The sequence below is a fragment of the Stegodyphus dumicola genome, chromosome 5 (assembly GCF_044657685.1).
Source record: "Stegodyphus dumicola isolate Sdum_Otavi_A_Nest chromosome 5, ASM4465768v1".
Taxonomy (NCBI): domain Eukaryota; kingdom Metazoa; phylum Arthropoda; class Arachnida; order Araneae; family Eresidae; genus Stegodyphus; species Stegodyphus dumicola.
Window position 1 is genome coordinate 228,718,434 of NC_140772.1, and position 19,862 is coordinate 228,738,295.

At 29.2% G+C, this 19,862-nt stretch overlaps 1 protein-coding gene across 1 annotated transcript in view; it reads left to right on the plus strand.

The window, feature by feature from the left end:
* The window catches only part of dpa (disc proliferation abnormal), a 63,906-nt gene that overhangs the window by 16,600 nt on the left and 27,444 nt on the right, over window positions 1-19,862 (plus strand). Inside the window, exons 4-11 of the mRNA XM_035368993.2 lie at window positions 3,287-3,362; window positions 7,493-7,571; window positions 8,912-9,127; window positions 10,989-11,223; window positions 12,406-12,648; window positions 15,745-15,829; window positions 18,371-18,517; window positions 18,630-18,721. Coding sequence (XP_035224884.2) covers window positions 3,287-3,362; window positions 7,493-7,571; window positions 8,912-9,127; window positions 10,989-11,223; window positions 12,406-12,648; window positions 15,745-15,829; window positions 18,371-18,517; window positions 18,630-18,721 — 1,173 coding nt within the window. The remainder of the gene's footprint in view (window positions 1-3,286; window positions 3,363-7,492; window positions 7,572-8,911; window positions 9,128-10,988; window positions 11,224-12,405; window positions 12,649-15,744; window positions 15,830-18,370; window positions 18,518-18,629; window positions 18,722-19,862) is intronic.

Here is a 19,862-nt window from a genome sequence, read left to right on the forward strand (position 1 = left end):
AAGAATGAGGCTCTTGAACAAGAGCGATATCAATGTTAGAATTTTCCATATTTAAAACAAGCTGCTGAGTAGCCATTTTCGAACGATGAAGATTAAGTTGAATAATTTTAAGAACAGAAATGGGAAAGTTAGCCATAATTAATTTGAGAAATTATTCTATTCTTCATAAAAATGTGAGAAGGACAATTTTCCGAGAAAGGCTTATGCTTGACATCAACTTTCTTGCCAACATCCTTGATTTTGCTATTATAACGAATGCAATTTACACAAGCTTGTGTTTCTTGAGTTTGGCAGTGCTCACTTTTATGTTCTTTTGCACATTTGAAGCAAGCAACAGAATTTCTGCAGTTAGCTCCTTTGTGATTATAGCCAAGGCATTTAAAGCATCTATTTATTATGATAAACTCCTCTACTTTACAAGCCGACCACTCAAAATGCAAATACCCCAAAGGTAGGCATTTTCTGTATAGCTCGGGTTTCATTTCGACAACGATATACTTTGAGTTTTGGAATTTTTTAAGAGTAAAACAGAATTTCATGTTATTAATACATTCATTACCATAAAAAATGTCAGGATTTTGATCAAAGAGAACAGTTAATACATCGTTATCATCAATTTCATTTGGCACATTTTTAATAAGTAGAGCTGGATTTTTCTGTCTTGGAAGAGAAGAAATTAGTTCAGGTTTGTTGTTGATTTCATCTTTTAGTTTATCACGATCAGTTGAGGAAGAGCATTGCACTAAAATTCTGTTATTCGAAATCGTCCTAATATTTTTTATACCTAATTTCTTTTCTGTTTGATTAATTTTTTCCTTCAAAAGTTTTTTAACATCAAGGGATGTAAAGTTTACAATTATCAGACAATTACAGTTTATAATTATCTTCGAACAATTATCAGAGGAACAAAAACTTGAGATTGTTTTGTGACTGCTGGTCACTTCATTCCAAGAAATCGTTAAGAAATACTCTGTCCATGGGAACTTTCAAGGTTGCCATTCTTTTTCTCAGAACTTCGTGGTGGTCGATAAAATAGCTTAAGACGTTACAGCAGCAAATAGTTAGGAATTCCTCTGGAATTTCAGATGTTTTTCCCGAAAGTTTATCTGCAATTTCAAACAAATTAGTAATCTTGCATTGTTTTGTTTGTATTCATCTTTTCTGAGATAAGTTGCTTCACAAAGCTTTAGTTATAGGGCCTATCACCTGATAGGTTTCATGTGATTTCATCCACACTTCATACAAAGTTTTACACTTTCTCATGTGCACTTTCTTATTTGATTTCATGGTAAGTTGCACTTTTGAGACATGAAAAGCACAAATTAAATTTCATCCATTTGCCCAGTAAAATGGGAGATACAGAACTGTACCCCCTTTTTTTATGCAAGGTGTACATCTCGAATAGACTTCCTGGCCACATAACCTGGGGTGTTGAAAGTGGTTACACAGTAGAATTTTGCACTCCAAGGAAAACACTTGATTTAAATCAACAACAAAAGGCTTCAATTAGTCTTTCTGTACACTTAATAACATGGATGAAAAACACATGTCGACCTGTGACATGTTGAGGTATTTAAAAGTTTATAATGATTTGTATTTAATACAGTGAAACTCATGTGTTCATCTCATTTGTGTCTGATGAAATTATGATCAGCCTCTGTGTAAGGCCTTGGTGCTACTTTGGTAGACGGTTGCACGGATTTTGGCGATTTGCCTTTTGGCGAGTAATACAACTTATGGTAAACCCATTGCTGGATAAGTTATTTATGGTAACCGATACTTTGTTGTCATTTTATTAAAAAAATAATGCGTTTTATTATGCATAACTTCCGTGTTTTAAATATTATTTATGGCTTCTAAATATTAAAAATCAATTTAATTTTACATTTTTATTTGAAATAAAAATTTTGTTGTTTATAATATTTTATATAATTTTATGTTGTGGATGATGTAATCAATGAAGTCACCTTACTTAAAAAGTAATTGGTTTTATTAATATCTATAAATTTAATCTAATGTTTTAAACATTATTTATGGCTGTTAAATATTAAAATAAAATTTAATTTTGCATTTGTTTTAAAAATGATTTTATTATGAATGATTATTTAAATAATTTTAATTCTATGCGTGATGTAATCAGCTCCCTGATTGGTTACTGAATATTTGTGCATTACCGCGCCATTTTAAAATTTTATTATTCATCTCTTCAAATTCCTCGGATTTCAAATGAAATGGATATCTCCGTTTCGAAGACGAATGTTGTTATTGGTAATTACCAAGAATTATTGGTATTGGAATAAAAAAAAATTGCCCTTTGAGACTTTATTTTGGCCAACCTGTCTTTCCTAATCAAAGATTTATTTATAAATTGTTAATAGCGTCAGAGGAAATTTTGGAGGAAACCTCGCTAATTGCTTCTTCAATGAAGTGCGAGATATTTTGATAACAGATGAAGATAGTTAAAAGATCCGATTCAATTATGATTTCGAATTTTTTTGTTCTACTTATCAATAAACAAGAGGTTAAATTACTCAAAAAAATGTAAGTACATATTTTTCTTTTATTTTATAATTGTATACTTCAATTTTTATTAAAAAAATTAATACACTATTTTCAAAAAATTGCTGAGATAATTATTGTCACATATGTTTTAATGTTAATTATATTTTATATAACGTATTTTAAAGTATTTGAATTTAATAATATTCTAATTCTTTTAAATGTTGGTAGGATGGTTTTTAATTCGATATTCAATTTCAGTAATATTTTAATCTAATTAAACGTTGGCACAATATTTTTATTCTCTTTTTTGCTATATGAAAGTAATGATAGCCTTATTTTAGTACTTTATACTCACAGTAAATTTATTTATTTACACTTGCCTGCCATCTTTAAAAAAAAAGACATTTTCAACAAAAGATTAATCCATTACTTTTAACGATATTTATTTTATTTATTTATTTATTTATTTTTAGTTTCGAATACTTTACTATGCGTAAAAACAGCGTTTCTCAAGATGGCTGACGATTGTAAAAATCGTGCCAACGTAAATCGCCAAAAATCCGTGCTACCGTCTACCAAAGTAGCACCAAGGCCTTTTTAATACTAATCAAAAGTTCCTATATGAATAAAATTATAATATTATGTTGATATGATGAATGTCATAATGTGGGAAACAGCATGATGTTGGTATAAAAGTTTTTTTTTAAATTTTTTTATATAAAAAAAATAACTTTTTTTTTTTTTTTTTTTTTTTTTTTTTTTTTTTTTTTTTTTTTTTTTACAGTATTCAGTGAATTAGACTTAAGTTCACCTTTAAATTATGGTACACCTAGCTCTCATGGTACAGCTCGGTCTGTTGGGTGAGTATATTTTCTATTCAATTCTGCACATTTATATGTATGCATTAACACTCATTATTAGAATGTAGTTTAGCCTAGTTTCCTGATTAATATAAACTTAAATACCAGTTTAGGAATTAGGTCAGAATTTTACAACTACTTTTTTGACTGATATGTAGAAATCTTCAAAAGAATTATTATTATTTTAAGCGCAAATCCTAACATGATCAATATTGTATCGTACTGCTAATTGGTGTTTACTTATTGGTTAGTGGAAGAGGGTGCGTTTATTATTTTTCTTTAAACCAAGTATCTGAATGCAATTTGCTAAGAAGTTCATCTGTGTCAAGATATGAAGTTCTCTAAATGAAATCATTAAGGTGCCTGATGATGATAAAAATTTCTTTACATATGTTGGCACTGTAACTAAAGAGTGTAACAGAATTGTCAATGACTGGAAATGAAGAGTATTCATTTAAAGAAAAAGTTAGCTATTTATTATCATATTATTAATGAGAAAAAAAGAATATTACAAAAGACAGAACTACTCTCATATGCGCCTCATATACTCTCATATTTGGTGACAAATTTCTTGGCAAACATTTTTGGTGAGAAACTCCACACTGCCATATTACTACCTATATTTGTCTACATTTCGAACTTTAAGCCTAAAATGTGTGCAAAAACCACATTTTGAACACACAATATAAGCTAAAAATCCGAAACAAAAAATTTAGATAGCAAAAACGTAAAGTTTCTAACCAAAAATATTTCAGAAGAATCCATGTACACAGCAATCACAGAATACACTCAAAAAAAAAAAAAAAAATCACAGAATTGCACAATCTATGCAGTGAAGGAATCTACGAACTACGCATACCTAGCTCAAATAAATTAACATAACAACAATAATTTTCAAAGAATACCATGTACACCGTTGTTTTTAAACTTAATCTATGAATTGCACGATCTAGGCAGCGAAGGAATCTACAAACTATGCACATCTTGCTTTAATAAATTAACATAACTACAACAAATTTCAAGACTACTGTGTACACAGCATTCTGTTTCAATTTTAAAAAACATCTATGAATTGAACAATCTAGGCATTGTGCACTAATCAACAAAATAAACTAAAATAAATTTCAAACAATTCAAAAAAACAATAATGAAGACAGAAATTCATACTAAAAAACAATGAACATAACATTGTACAAAGTAAGAACAAGAATAAAATAAAATGCACGTACCATAAATGAATGCTTCTTCGAACAGCAGAAATACCAATTTCATGCCGCCACGTAATCACTATCACAAACAGAAAGGGATTCATATTTATATGACAACCAGACTCACTATCCAAAAAATTGTTACTATCTTTTGCTAATAAATTAACTTCCTTTCCTAAATCCTTGTAGTATTTCCAACCATCCGAAAAAATAGTTGTACCTGGCTCAGTCCACTCTTTAATACACTATATCAGAGTTTCCTTACTTCTATCATGCACAGCCACCATAAATAATATCTTTCCACACCTCCAAATACCCACTGCCCCTCAACAGGATGGCCACGATATTTTCTTTTTCCAAACTTTGACTCATCCATTTCCACCACTTTATCTTTCCCTCCTATCTTCTGTGACACAGAGTATACAATGTCCAGCATACATAAATCACTTAAATACCACACGAATCAACTAAAAACTAAAACCAACTGAAATCCAACCTTCCACATAAAAAGGGTTGCCATAGAAACCAAACATCGCCCTCAAAACCATCACAGAACATGTAATTGCACCAAAAACCAACACATATTGCCGCATTTGGCGGCCTCAAGACGCATATAAGAGTAGTACCCTAAAGAGTATTTGTTCTTCAGTTCTTTATTTTACTGTATCATCTGGTAACTGATATAAACTATATTCGTGTTTCTTCATTGCCATATAATGTGTGGCTTTTCAACAAGGAATGAGCTTCAGCCATACCCATATAATATGTCAATATTATTTGGACAACATATTATATGGGTTCAAATAATATGTCAACCAGACCAGTCAGATATTATATGACCCAAATAATATGTCAGCCAAACCCATATAATGTGCTCGTAAAGTTGCATCTAGAGATATCACTGAATAAATAGTGATGTAGTGTACTAATAAATTGCAATTTGTTACTGGATATGGATATAAATAATAATTTATTAACTTGGAAAGTGAGTATTTATATGTTTCTACTTGCATTTATATTAAATTAGCTAAATTTCATTGATATTTCAAAAAATATTTTTTCTCTCAAATGCTATCAAAATAGTTATGAACATTATAATTGTTATGAGTAGTGACATTAGGTGACACCTACTGTATGTTACATTTCATAAATATTTTCAATTTACTGTGAAAAATAACATGTAACTTGTTTTTAAATTAACTTGAGTATTAATATTAGAACATATTACATATGATATAGAATAGTTTTAATGCATAATGCTTTTAAATAATATATTTCATTACCTGACAATCTCGCTTGAAATTAAATGCATTGTTTATATACTTATATTGAACAATTTCATGTAAAAAATAGTAATAACAAAATATGTATTATGAAAATATATAAACAAAATTTGTTTCTAGAACTCATTTGTTATGTATATTTATTTTGCTGAATATTAAAATTATTTTTTTTATTTATGTGAGTTATCAGTTCCACTAATTGGCTGGTTTGTATAAAATAATACTACAGATAATACAAGGGGAAAAGTTCTGATCTATCAGGTTACATTATCTGCAGTTACAAAACAACAATATCTGTGCACTAATCACAAATTAAGCTGTAAATTCTGTGTATAAAGTTGAGGCCTGCTATTATTTACTGTTTGTTAGAATTATGTTAACATGATTTTTGAGTAAGATGTCATTTTTAAAAAGGAGGAAGGCAGGTAAATGTGCACTAAAATTGCACATATTACTTAAGGAGTTCTGAGTCAGTGCAAAAAATTATGTTTCCAATACCAGTCGCCCATTTCAGCAAAACTTCAATAAAAAGATATGCAGAGTTTAGGTATTATAATCAGATTATCCTCTGATCTATTAAGCCTCTGATCAGTCCCATCAGTATACATTGTTGCATCTATTGATAGAGAGTTCACACCTACTGGTCATTTTAACATTAATGAGATGTTATGGGTCTTAATAAATCAGTGGTCACTCCTTTTACTATGAATGGCCATGGTATCCACACAAACAAAACTTATAAGTCTTTATGTTTGTTACCAACTGTGGAATAATTCAGTGGTTCTGTAATAGTCACAGATGAATTCATGTAGCATGGTTCAGATCCACTTATAGTAAGCAATAACAGTGAATACTATACATTATCTTTCAGCTCATGTAATATTCTTTGTCTCATGTTGATACACCTTTGTATTCTTTGTCTCATGTTGTTATACCTTTGTTCGATCCAACCTTGTATGTTTTAACCAAATAATGCATCTGTTCATGAGGCAAATAATGACTTGTGGAACATGATGGTGAAATCTGTACTTGTCATTTGTTACTAAACTTAAACTCTACAGAAAAAAATGATGTAAAATTTCTTCCATTGAATCCCCATAGGTTATGAATGAAAAAAATCTATATTGCTTGTCCTTGTTAGTGATTATTTGCATCCTTTCAGCACATTTTCTGTTGTATTGTGCCATCTATCAGCATTTCTGGATTTTTTTTTTCTTTTTGATGTGTAATCCGTTTCCCCCATGTCTTGAACAGTATATTCAACAGTTTTGGAGCCTTTGCACTCAGTAGTTCGATGCTTAGAGAGCTCAGAGAAGAGGCATTTTAATTCTGACCACCTTGTATTATAACATGTGACGTAGAATACATTATAAATGAGTAATTTGCCATCAAGAAATACAATATAGATATTTTGAATAATTCAGAAGCTTCGCACATTCAGAACTCCTTGTTGCAGAGATAACTTTTTGTTCTCTGAATTTTTTTCGGTTAGAGAGGGAAAAGCATTTTCATATACCATCAACGTTATATTTCATTATTAAATGTTTTTTATTTCCTGTATTTTATTGATTATTCATGTTTATATCTTATTATTCATAACATAAAATTGCATGAGTATTTAATATTATAATTTCGGCAGTCGTGGAACACCTATCCGACAACGCCATGATATTAGAAATGAAAGAAGAATGAGGCAGGTCAACCTTGGAAGTGATGAGGTATTTTTCCTATTTGCATTCATAAAATTTAGGTTAAACATTTTTTTATGTGGCCATTTAATGTTCATAAATTTCACTAAAAAAGTTTTTTTAAATAAGTTTTAAATTGTAATTTTTTTTCTTTTTTCTCCTTTTTCTTTTCTTTCTTTCTTTCTCTTTTGGTATTTATCGATTATCCTGGTTGATATTTTCCTTCTGGCAATTTTTTACTGTAAAAGAATTTTCAGAAAACTCAAATTTACTTCCTGTAGAATTTTATATTATACAAAAGATAAATACTCTTAAAACTTACATTTTTGCTACTATTATATATGGTTTTACAAAATGGAAAAATCATGGTAGAATGTTATTTATCGCCTGTATGATTTATTGCCATTGACATTTATCACAAAACCAGGTTTTGAAAATAGTTGGAAAAATAACTGTTGAAATTTGAATGTAGCAAATTACTAGCAAAATAGCCAAAAGCTCAGTAATATTTATGGATTATTGCAAAAAATATTCAACTTAAAATTTAAAACGGGTTACCTGTTATATATTTGCAATTTTCAACTGCATAAATCTGCAATATGGAATGTAAGCAATAAATTACTATTATAATAGCAGTGCATTGATAATTATAATCTTGAAATTAACGAAAAGGGACACTTTTATCGTGGTAACGCACTTTTATATCATTAATGAGAAGCATTTTAAAAATATGTTTTTGATTCCATTTGAAGGAATATTTTGTTAATATTTCAAATTCTGCTTTCAAAGAGTAATATTAGAAAACTTGTGGAAAATGTTGATTATAGAAATTTTAGCAGATATTATGGAGAAAATCTGTATCCTGTTTAAATAAATTTTATTTCGATTACAACTCTTAAGATTAAGTATATTTCTTAAAATCTGTTTCTGTATACTTTTTCTATTCTGCATTGAGACTGTTCAATTGTTCATGTCTTTTTTTATATATGCTGTTTTAGAAATTGTTTGTAAGTTATAGAATGAGGAAAGAAGTTTGCCTGAAACACTGTGTGTTTTGCATTTGCAAGCTATGGTAAATTTCAATAAATGGTATTAATAGGGAAAACTGAATTACTCATATTTTACAAAATAATCAGTGCTTTATTTTTTAGAAATAAATATAATTACCTCATCCACAGTATAATCAAGCATTATCCTCATCGTGAACATCTTTCTCTTTTTACCAAGCACAAAATTTCGCATTGAATGGCTAATAAAAGAATAGCACATAAATTCAATCTGAAGATGAATGTTTTTCATTGCAATAAAAACTGCAAACTTTTAGATTTAAAGATTGATTTTTATTTTGAAAAGTGAAATTCCTTTTTTAGCCTGAGCCAGCTGCTGTCACAGAGCCAACTGCTATGTCTAGTGAATCACATACGGGACCTCAGTTGGTTATATGGGGCACAGATGTTGTCGTCAGCCAGTGCAAGGACAAGTTCAGACAGTTTATTTCTGAATATGTTGACATGAACATAGAAGTAGATGAGATGATGGAGAATATTGATTTAGATCGTCCTTATTACATGCAAAAGTTAGAAGAGGTAAACTTTACTTTTCTACTTTTTAAAAATATTCATTCAAACAAGTTTCAAGTTTGCAGATTAAAATGCTTTTTGCAAGCTATCTTAGTTGATAAAATTACTTAAAAGTTTCTAAATGTGTATAGAAGTTTAGAAATTATCAAAAAATAGGTAATATGTAAGTAGAGATTAATTTTAATATTTTTACGTCAAATATATAATTTTTTCATAGAAAACTTATAAGACTTCATTGATATGAAATCATTTAATTACATTTAAAAAGGATAGGAAAAAATTATATGAAAGCATTGAAACTTTTCACGCAATTAAAAGTGGGAGAAATGTAAAGGAAACCATTTGAAAAGGTAATCTTTTTGTGTATGTATAATTTTCTGTGAATTTAGTCAAGGGAAACTTATCTTCATTTCAAAGTAGGTAAGTTTAAGAAAAATAATTTTAAAATATTTTAACCAGAAATATATTTGAACAAAAGTTTTAATAAATAGCTTCTTCACCCTAGTAATGTAAAATGACGATGAATTTAGGCATTTTAAATTGTAAATTTATTAAATCAGAAGTTGAGCATAATTTATAAGATAAAAATACCCCTGGTTTGCTTATGACTCAATTACTGTAGATTATCTTGCCAGTGATTGCTGAAAGGAAAGAGTGTTAATTTAGATTTGATATATTTAAACTTTAGATACGGCAAACTCTTCTGTTATAAGGACTGGATTCAGGAATGTATGCACATATATACTCATATGCTTACGTATATACGTTTCGGAATCTGGTCCCGACAACTCTTTCAAACACTCTGTTATCGGTAAATTGCATTTTAATCAGTTGCCCATTTTCACCATCATACCCATTTCTTCTAAATTTAAATGTGAAAAGTTTAATTGGAAAGTATTCTCATTTTAATAGTAGGCAAATTACTAAAGATATCAGGTAATTATGATTAAAAATATCTGCATGACTAAAAAACCTGAATCGTTTGCTTGCTTACTTAAATAATGATTTTAGTGCATTTCATTTATTTACTGACACACATTGATTAACATTTATGTATACATGTCATTTATAAAAATATCACTGTTAAGTGCATATTTATGTATTTGCATCAAATTTGTATATCATAATCTTTCAGATTATGTATTATTATAAAACCAATAGATATAAAAAATATTTTTAGCTCATATTACTTTAGTTTGAATGTTGGTTTTTAGTCCAAAGGGGCAATTTGCCCTGAAAAACTATTAATTTTATTTTGGCATTTAATGTTGGAAACTTTAAATGTTGGTTTACTTTTCAAATTGTTGCCACCAAATATCACAGCCCTGTATTATATTTTTAAAAATTAGATAATGAAAAATCTGCATGAGTGTACGAAGGTTTCTTGCACTGTGAAAAAACAACGGTACCTATAAACATCCAATTTTGAATTAACGGAATAATTTTTTCGAGTGGATATATACAACTCCATTTGAATACGGGCATCTGAAAGCCCACATTTGGAATTTATTTTATTATCTATTTCATATTTTGTAAAACTTTAATAAATTTTTGATTAACAAACTCAAAGATTTCAAAGCGAACAATGAGAACACTGTATCGGGGGGGGGGGGGTTACCTCCAGCGCACGAGACTGTGTATCGGAAATTCTAAAGCTTTGCTCATTTTAAAATTATTTTGCAATAAGGCTGTTGAATTGAATTTTATGGTTTAAGTGCCAAGAACATGATATTTAATAAATAAAAGTAACACACAAAACGTTAAAGAAACACCCCTTTGGGTGTTAAATAAAATCTTTCAGTTTTTATTATTATTATGTATTTTATCAAAAATGTTTACCTTTAATTTAAGATAAAATTTGTTTCAGATAAACACCTTAGAAGAACCATTTCTGAATGTGAACTGTGCCCACCTCAACAGTTTTGATGCAGAATTATATCGTCAGCTCATACAATATCCTCAAGAAGTGATTCCCACTTTAGATATGGCTGTTAATGAGTTATATTTCGAACTGTATCCGGAAAGCCAGTTACCTCATCAAATCCAAGTTCGTCCATTTAATGCCGAAAAGACAAAGAATTTAAGAAATCTGGGACCAGAAGGTGAGTACAGAATTTAAAATCAGGAATATTTTTTATATTTAATTTATACATGATAAATTTAACAGTAATTCTAACAAAATATCTAATTTCTTGCTGACTTAAGTTGACTTTGCTTCAGCTTTACTAGTTTTGTGCATATCACCTTTGGCTGTAGAAAATTTATGTGTTTGTAGATTAGATTTTATTTTTCAACAGATATTTCTAACAAGGAAGTGCTCAACATTAGCAACTCCAATTTTATTTTAATTCCATGTAATTTGGTGACAGCATGCTTATAAAAACCAAGTTTGTGTCTCGGTTCCTAAGTAACATTAAGTTGCATTAGTTTCTTTTGATTGTCATGTTGCTGGTACTTGAGTGGAAATTTACAATATGTTAACGAACTCTGTGCGGAGCTAGAACACTAACTGGATCAGGCAGACAAAGTGCAACTAACTTTCAACACTTAACAAGCATGCTAATGTCAAGGGCTCCACTTTGTTCTTTATCAGCAACTTTCTCTCTGTCTGTAAGGAAGCAGCAGTAATGGTGACAACCAAGATTCTATTAATGAATCATGCTAATTATGATTTCACTTATCATTTTAACCTAAGCCACTTGACGTAAAATCTGCGTTAAACTCTGGACTGTGCGAGTAATGATGAAACAAGGCATGAAAAAAGAATCAACATAAAGCTACTGTTAGTAAAACTTAAAAAGTGAAGTTCAGTCATAAATTGCCTTCTTTAATTTATTCAGTTCCTGCTTTCTGATATGTCCTTAATTTTTTTCATTGGTGGTCCTTAAAGGTACTTAATTTTCATGGGCAGAAATGTGCATGAATCCTGTCTGTGTTAAAAAGATTTATATGTAATGAAACTTACATTAACAGACAACTTCTAAATATCTGGAAATAAAAGACCCAACATACTTCTATTAACTGTACATTTCTTCAGTAAAATACAAAGCCACGATCATTCGCTGACTTAAGGTTTGACTCTATATAAATCTTTTTTCCAAACAGACAATTAAAGGAGTTTTGTATTGTTATTGTAATTTGAAAACATAATTTGGACATCATCATTATATCTTAATTTTTGTGCGTAGATGTGACAGCTCATGTGATAATTATGTCATTAGTTCTTAATGAGTAAATATTTTCTTTAATAATTAATTAAATATGGTGTTTTGTATTGATTTTAGATATTGATCAGCTAGTCACTATAAGTGGTATGGTAATCAGGACGTCAAATCTTATTCCTGAGATGCGAGAAGCATTTTTTACATGTAGTCTGTGCCATGAAACAACTGCTGTTGAATTAGATCGTGGACGTATAGCTGAGCCAACAGTATGTACAAATTGCAATACAGGATATTCCTTCAGTTTGAGTCATAATCGTTCACAGTTCACAGATAAGCAAATGATTAAATTGCAAGAATCACCAGGTATATTTGCTGTTGTTATGTTTTATTTGCATTGCATTTAGACTTATTTTTAATAACTCCATTCCTATAGAAAACATATGGCTAATATTTATTTTCCAATTTACTCTTGTTCTATCATGCATTCATGCTATTTTATGTTGATTGTTAATGCTAAATCTTCAGTTGGGAAAGGAAGAGTTTGTGTATTTGTGTGGATGATGAGGTAATGCATATTACAGCAATAGAAAGACCCAAAGCATAAAAAATTTGTGTGCAGACTTCTCTAGTGAGTTTATATGAACTAAAATGCAGTCTTTTGGGGCAGGAGGACAAAAATCAATTAAGATTTTCTTTAGTGTAATGTAGAAGCAATCTCTATGAATTTTATACACATACGCTCACTTAACAACCAAAATAATCATTATTTTATCATGAGTTAATCTGTGAAATAATCTCTCAAGTGTAGTTTATTCCAAAACTCTAATTTAAATGTATTTGATTTTTGATGATTTTCCTAAAATCAGTAGTTTTTTTTTTTTTTTTTTTTTTAATCTTTCGTTTGTGTGTGTGCAGTTATCAATTATCTTCAGTTGTGATGATCAATTATCTTCTATTGATTTTAATGTCTTAAAATTTTCATAGATTATAAAAGCAAACCTGTGCCATTCTTGCAGAAATTTAAAATAGTGAAAAGTCAGGTAAAATAACATGACAGTAGAAATAAACACTTTCAGCTTTGTATCGAGACATTTGCAATTTTGTCTCTTTAAAAACCTCATAGCATGTTTCAAAACAAAGCCTGCTTATTTGCTATATTCTGCAGAGTAGCTAGAGCTGCCCATTTTTATGGGCGTATTCATTATTTCCTCTACTTATGTGAGTTTTTCCAGTAATTTTGTGTAATCTGAAAAATAGCTTTATTTTCCCATGTAAAGAAAGGTTATTTTGCCTGTATTGTATTTATGTAAAAGCTAAATTTTATTCAATGGAATAAAATAAAAATGTAATAAATTAAAGCCATAATTAATTTTCATATTGTTTGTGCACAAAAATATGTAAAATGTCCCTACTTTTCCAAAAGTAGGCTGTCTGTAAGTGCAGCTATAGTTGTTTTGAGCTGTAAAGAAGAGTGTACATGAAAGCTGTAAAGAAGAGTGTACAAATTTTAAAATACCAATATTGTTTAAAAGAATTGATATAATGCAGATTAAAGGATTGCCACAGTATGTCTGGTTTCTCAAAGGTAAAGTGAAAAAAGCAATCATTCACTATCCAAAAAATCTTAATTGTCTATGGTGAACAATAAAATACACGTGTGAAGTTTGCTCTTGTTTTTGGTATACTTTTCGAATTTCTTCTATGAATATATAAATTAGGAATAACTCATATAGTCAACCTCAACATACCTAGTTTTTTTTTTTTTTTTAAAGGTATGTTTTATTAGTTAAAAATGTCTCTTTAAAAAAAAATTCTGTAGCACCCCACTGAAATCAAGTTTTAACTAGAATTCAAAAATATCATTAATTTCTTAGTGTTTTAATTCTGCTGTTCATGTGAAAATATACTGTTCACTCAATGTATAGAGAGAGTATGATGAGTGCATGCATATGTATATGTGTGTTAAATTTCTTTCAGTAATATTAAATTTGCTCTCTATCTGTTTTTGTATACTGTAAAAATTAAAACAATGTTTGTCATAACTTTATTTGATTAAAATTTCCTAATTGATCATTTATTTTTTAATGTTCATAATTTTTATTAATGCAACTTGAAATTAATGTTATTTAATAAATTATCTGACAAAATACATTTTTGTTTGAAATAGAAGAATACACATTAATTTTGTATTGCTGTTTGTAAAAAATAAGTAAAACATTATTAAGAGAAAGTCATGATTATTTTATCCTTTTCTATCTTTAAAAACATACTGTTCTTGTAAACTGTTCTTATAGGTATTGACATCTTAATTCTAAATAAGTTGAGATAAAATATTGAATAAATAAAATTTCCTTGCATGAATATAATATTTAATTTCATAATTTTTAAAGATTAAAAAGAGATTGTGATATCGAGGTTGTAAAATTTTACTTCATGAAAATGTATTTGTGTACATGAAAGGTTTACGCAAAAAGAAAATCTGGATTTGCAATGGATCCCCTCTTTGGAGGGGATGATGAATTTCGAAATAACAATTGTTTACCATCACACAAATGTTTTATTCTAATTTGTGTTAGTTCTTTTTTGATTGCATTTACACAGCCTGTTCAAATAACTAATTAAAAAAAAAAAAAAACTCAGCGAATGATTTTAGCATAGAATGCTGTATACCTTTCAATGGAAATTGCACTATATAACAAGAAATTACAGTGAATTTTTACAGAATTTATTAAAATATTGTTGTTTATCTAAGAAAAATTTAGTCATTTCTGGAATATTTGGGTGAAAGTAGCTCATGCCATGATGAAATGTTTTGAGATCAGTTTATGCAAAGCACTGGTAGGCAAATTTTCTATTTGCTGATAGACCTTTGATGCAAAATATTTTTGCTTCTGCTGCAAGTGCTGTTTTGTCATGTGAATGCACAAATATTTAGTATATGATCAAGAACCATAGTCAATATTTTAAGGTACCTTCCAATCATTCATTCATTTAGTGTTGTATTTTTGTACATCTATAAAAGTTTTCAAATTTCAGAAAAATTCAAGGTTTTTGAAATTTGAAAAATTTTTTGGCTTAGGGTTTAAATAATTTACTTGAGATGTACTTGGCCAAACGTAGACATACTTTTTCAGTATGGAAAAAACTTTCATGAAAATTTTTTTAGAGGAATCAATAAAAAGTTAAATATAGTTAAAAAATCCATAATTTACAATAAGATTAGTAATTAATCCTTAATACAGTATTTATGTTTTATTTTGCTTAATTAATTTTCAGTTTAAGTCAAATTGTTCCTACCTAATGCATGATTCAACGAATCAGGTTTGAAAAAAGTGCTATGTTACACATAATTTTATGCTGTTAAATTTTTCATTCAAAATTACATGAAAAGCTCCTAAAATCTTCAAAATTGTTAAGTAAAATGCTTTTCAAGGGCTTATTATATATTTGTTTATATAGATGATATGCCACCTGGTCAAACTCCTCATACTGTTATATTGTACGCTCATAATGATCTGGTAGATTCTGTACAACCCGGTGATAGGTATGTCTGTTTTAATTTTTTCCCCCACTGTGTCTCTTTTTTTTTTAAAAAAGGTGTGCACGTATTATTGCTGTCTTTCTGAAATTATGTGATGGATTTATAATATTAGTTTAAAAATCATTCATGTAGTATCATAGTGCATTATTTTATTTACATGAAATATTGTATTACTTGATACTTAGGACTTTTCATCTGGGCAAACAAATATATTATTGATTAATTCATTTTTTCATCATGTTTTCGTACATGATATGCATGACTTCCTCGACTAATCCAAGGTGGAGTATGTCTCAGATTCATTGTGTAATAGAATAAATATCTTTGTGTTGCAAATATCCAATGCTTGATATATATAAATTTAAAACCCCCTATTCCTTTTATCCAGATTTGAATTGGCCACCCAGATGGTATAGTAGTTAAGGGAGGTAAACCGCTGAGTTGGCTTCCGACCCAGGTATAGATATATCTATGCAGAATTGGTTACCAACTCGGCGGGAGTCAACTATTGGCTACCAGGCCGCAGCCCCGGCTGAGCAGATGACATTTATAAAATGCAAAAAAGATATATACATATGCATATAAGGCACTTGAAGAAGAGTGCAACAATGTACAAAGAAATATATACATATGCATACAAGGCACTTAAAGAAGAGTACAAGAATGTACAAAGAAATACAATCAAAAGTCGTTAATTCAGACACCTATAATCCGGACCTCAAAACTACAAACTTTCTGCGCATGCGTCGCATTATCCTTATCTTCAGGGCAGATGTTTTTATTTTATTTGGCTTATTATTCCTTACTAAATGTAGTATTTCATCTCGATGTACTCCGCCTTTGATATGATTTAAATCAAATTCCTCGTCATTATAATTCGCCTCCGATAGTGAAGAAAGTGACACAGAGGTTATTGAAAACGAAAAAATTTCGAATGACGAATTAGTCAGTATTCTCGACATAGCAATTATAGGACTTGAACAGCGGATCTTTGTAACTGAAGAAGAAATTATGTCTGTTTATAGAATTAAAGAGAAAGTATTATACCATAAAACGAAGCAACTTAAAAAACTTACATTGAAAGAAATGTTTAATAAAATAAACAAATAAATATTAAGCTTTTTTTTTTTTTTTTTTTTTTTTTTTTAATTTTGTTACCCTTTAGATCATAATTGTACTTTATTTCATAAATTACGGTTTCAGGTTTCATATTTTTAATTTTATAATTTCTGCATGCCATCTTACCAGATTTAAACTGATAATCTATAATCTGGAAAAATCGATAATCCGCAATCGCCAAAGTCCCGACGAGTCCGGATTAACGACTGTATATACATGTGCATACAAGGCACTTGAAGAAGAGTACAATCAAAATATATGTATATACATATAAATACAAATTCATATACATCTCATATACAGATATATAGTACACACTTACATACATAGTAGTTAGGGAAGCCTACTGCAATACCGAAGGGTCCGGATGCGAATCCCAGAGAAGGCATGGATGTTTGTAAATGTGTAGTGTCTTTGCGGTATGGGGGCACTCTAAATACATGGTCAACCGGAAGCCCTCTCAAGAGGTTCTAGGGAAAGATGGTGGGAGACCCTTGGAGCCGTTTTCCTGCTTCCCCAGTATTTAATAATTAAGCAAATTATACTTACTATTATCAAGTTCAATTCAGCAATGAATTTATATGTTAAAATTTTATATATTTAATTCATCATTCGTGTTAAGTAGGGTAAGTCAAAACTAAGCATTTAATAACTAGATTCCCTTTTTTAAAATTGTTATTTTGTTTAAAATTAAAAACGCTTTTTTGCAAAAATGCTGGTGACGCTACTGTGAGGAACACATTAAAATTAATTTAAATTCTTACATGGCATACCATGTTGAAATTATTCCCTTCGGAAGTATGATAATAAATAAAAGTAAGATTTTTCTTTCATAAAAATTATTATTATTGCTGCTGTTTGTCAGGCGATGAAATTTCATTAAAAATAGAATTGATCATAATTTCTTACAATATACTATCCTGATAAGAAGTTTTTTGTCTTTCTATGTAAAAATTAAGTACTTATAACTATTTAATGACTTATTTACCGTATTTTACGGCATATAAGATGCATCCTTATTTAGACGGCCACACACAAGGGAAAAAAGTTTCAATAGCGTGGTTTCTTTTAGTTCTCACGTTTCGTAAAATCCAAATAAACATTTACTGAATGCAATTACCTTCACGTATAAGACGCAGGTAACTTTTTTGAGACCGAATTTAGAAAAAAAAGTGCATCTTATATGCCGTCAAATACGGTAATATTATTTATTCATATTTCACATATCTTGAATATGTCATATATCATATTTAGCTATTATTAAAACATCTTTAGATAAGTTAAAAAATCAAAAAGAATTTATTGAGTAAACAGGAAGTATTTAGATGATTGATCAGTTATTATTTCTGAACTCTGAATATGTATATATATCTTGTATTATCATTAGAAATTAATTGTTTGCATTTTCCTTTGGTTTTTCTTCAGAATAACAGTAACTGGTATTTATCGAGCTATGGCTGCCCGAATAAATCCAAGACAGAGAAATTTGAAAGCAGTATACAGAACACATGTTGATGTGGTTCATTTTCGTAAAGTTGATACCAAAAGACTGTATGAAGATATTGAAGAAGGGTATGTATATCATTTTAAATTGAAATTTAACATGAAGCTTAGTCTTTTGGAGTTATGAATATGCAAAATATTAAATTATTTATTATATGAACGTGTACTTTTCAAATTTCAGGGTAGATATTCGCTATACACCTGAAAGAATAGAAAAGCTGAAGGAGCTGTCAAAGTTACCAGACATATATGAACGGCTTGCAAGAGCTTTAGGTATTTTATTATTATTATTATTATTTAAAAGACCTTTACAACATTTTTCTTTAAAAATATTTGAAGCACATTCACTTGTGTTTAATACAGATATTGCAGCATTATACCTTCTGTTTTTTATTATTATTATTATTGTAGAAGTAAAATATTTTGTAAGGGAATTTTATTTGCTTTAAACACCCAGTACAGTTAATGCAGTATGGAATTTCTTGTGGAGGGTAAGAAATCAGTGATATTTAATGATATATTGAGAAAATATTTTAAATTGTTCTGTAAAATTAAGAGCCGTAACAAAAGTGTTCAGAGCCCAGGGATGACTGAAGATTTTGCACTGCTTTCTGTGTGCCAAGAATGGAAAACATTTCATTCTAAAATTTCCTAACATCAATTTGACGCCCCCTTTGCCCCACCCTAGCTATACTGCTGAGTTAAATTTGGAGCTTGTGGAACCATATGTGTTGAATTTTGGGTCCAGAATTTATGAAAAATAAAAGCATTATGGTGGTGCAAAATCCATAAGTTCTTGCTACAGTTAAGAATGTTTTCTATTAATTTCTTCATGCAGACACCACAAAACACCAAAATAATATCCTTTTTGACAGTTAAGCCAATAAGTAGAAATTCATGAGGCACATTCATGATTTTTGATTGACTTTGATGTGGTGTATTTAGTCTTGCTTCATCACCAGTAATAATATGTTTTAAAAAGTATCTAGGCTACTTGGATGCTACATGCTGATATTTTTTTGGAAACAAAAGTTTTTGAAAAATTTCAAGAAATGATAGATACTCCGTAAGCCCAGATAATGTTTTTAAATACTTAATAGGATCCATATAACACTGGGGAAGAGCAGTTTTATTGTCCTAGATCTGTCACTTGTTTTTGAATAACTTTCGGTCTCTGAATCCAAAAATAACCACATTTTTTTTTTTTTTTCTTCCCTATCACATCAACTTTTTAAATTACAGGATACCCTCTCTTTGTCTCAAATGTCATACAAAATGGCCATATAAGAGGTAAACTTTACAAATGAATAATAATTTAAAAAGAATAGTTTTATTCATACAAATAGTAAAAGTTTTTTTACCAAACGGTAAACATTTATATACTGAGGTAAAAATTTTCGCTTATAGCTTTTTC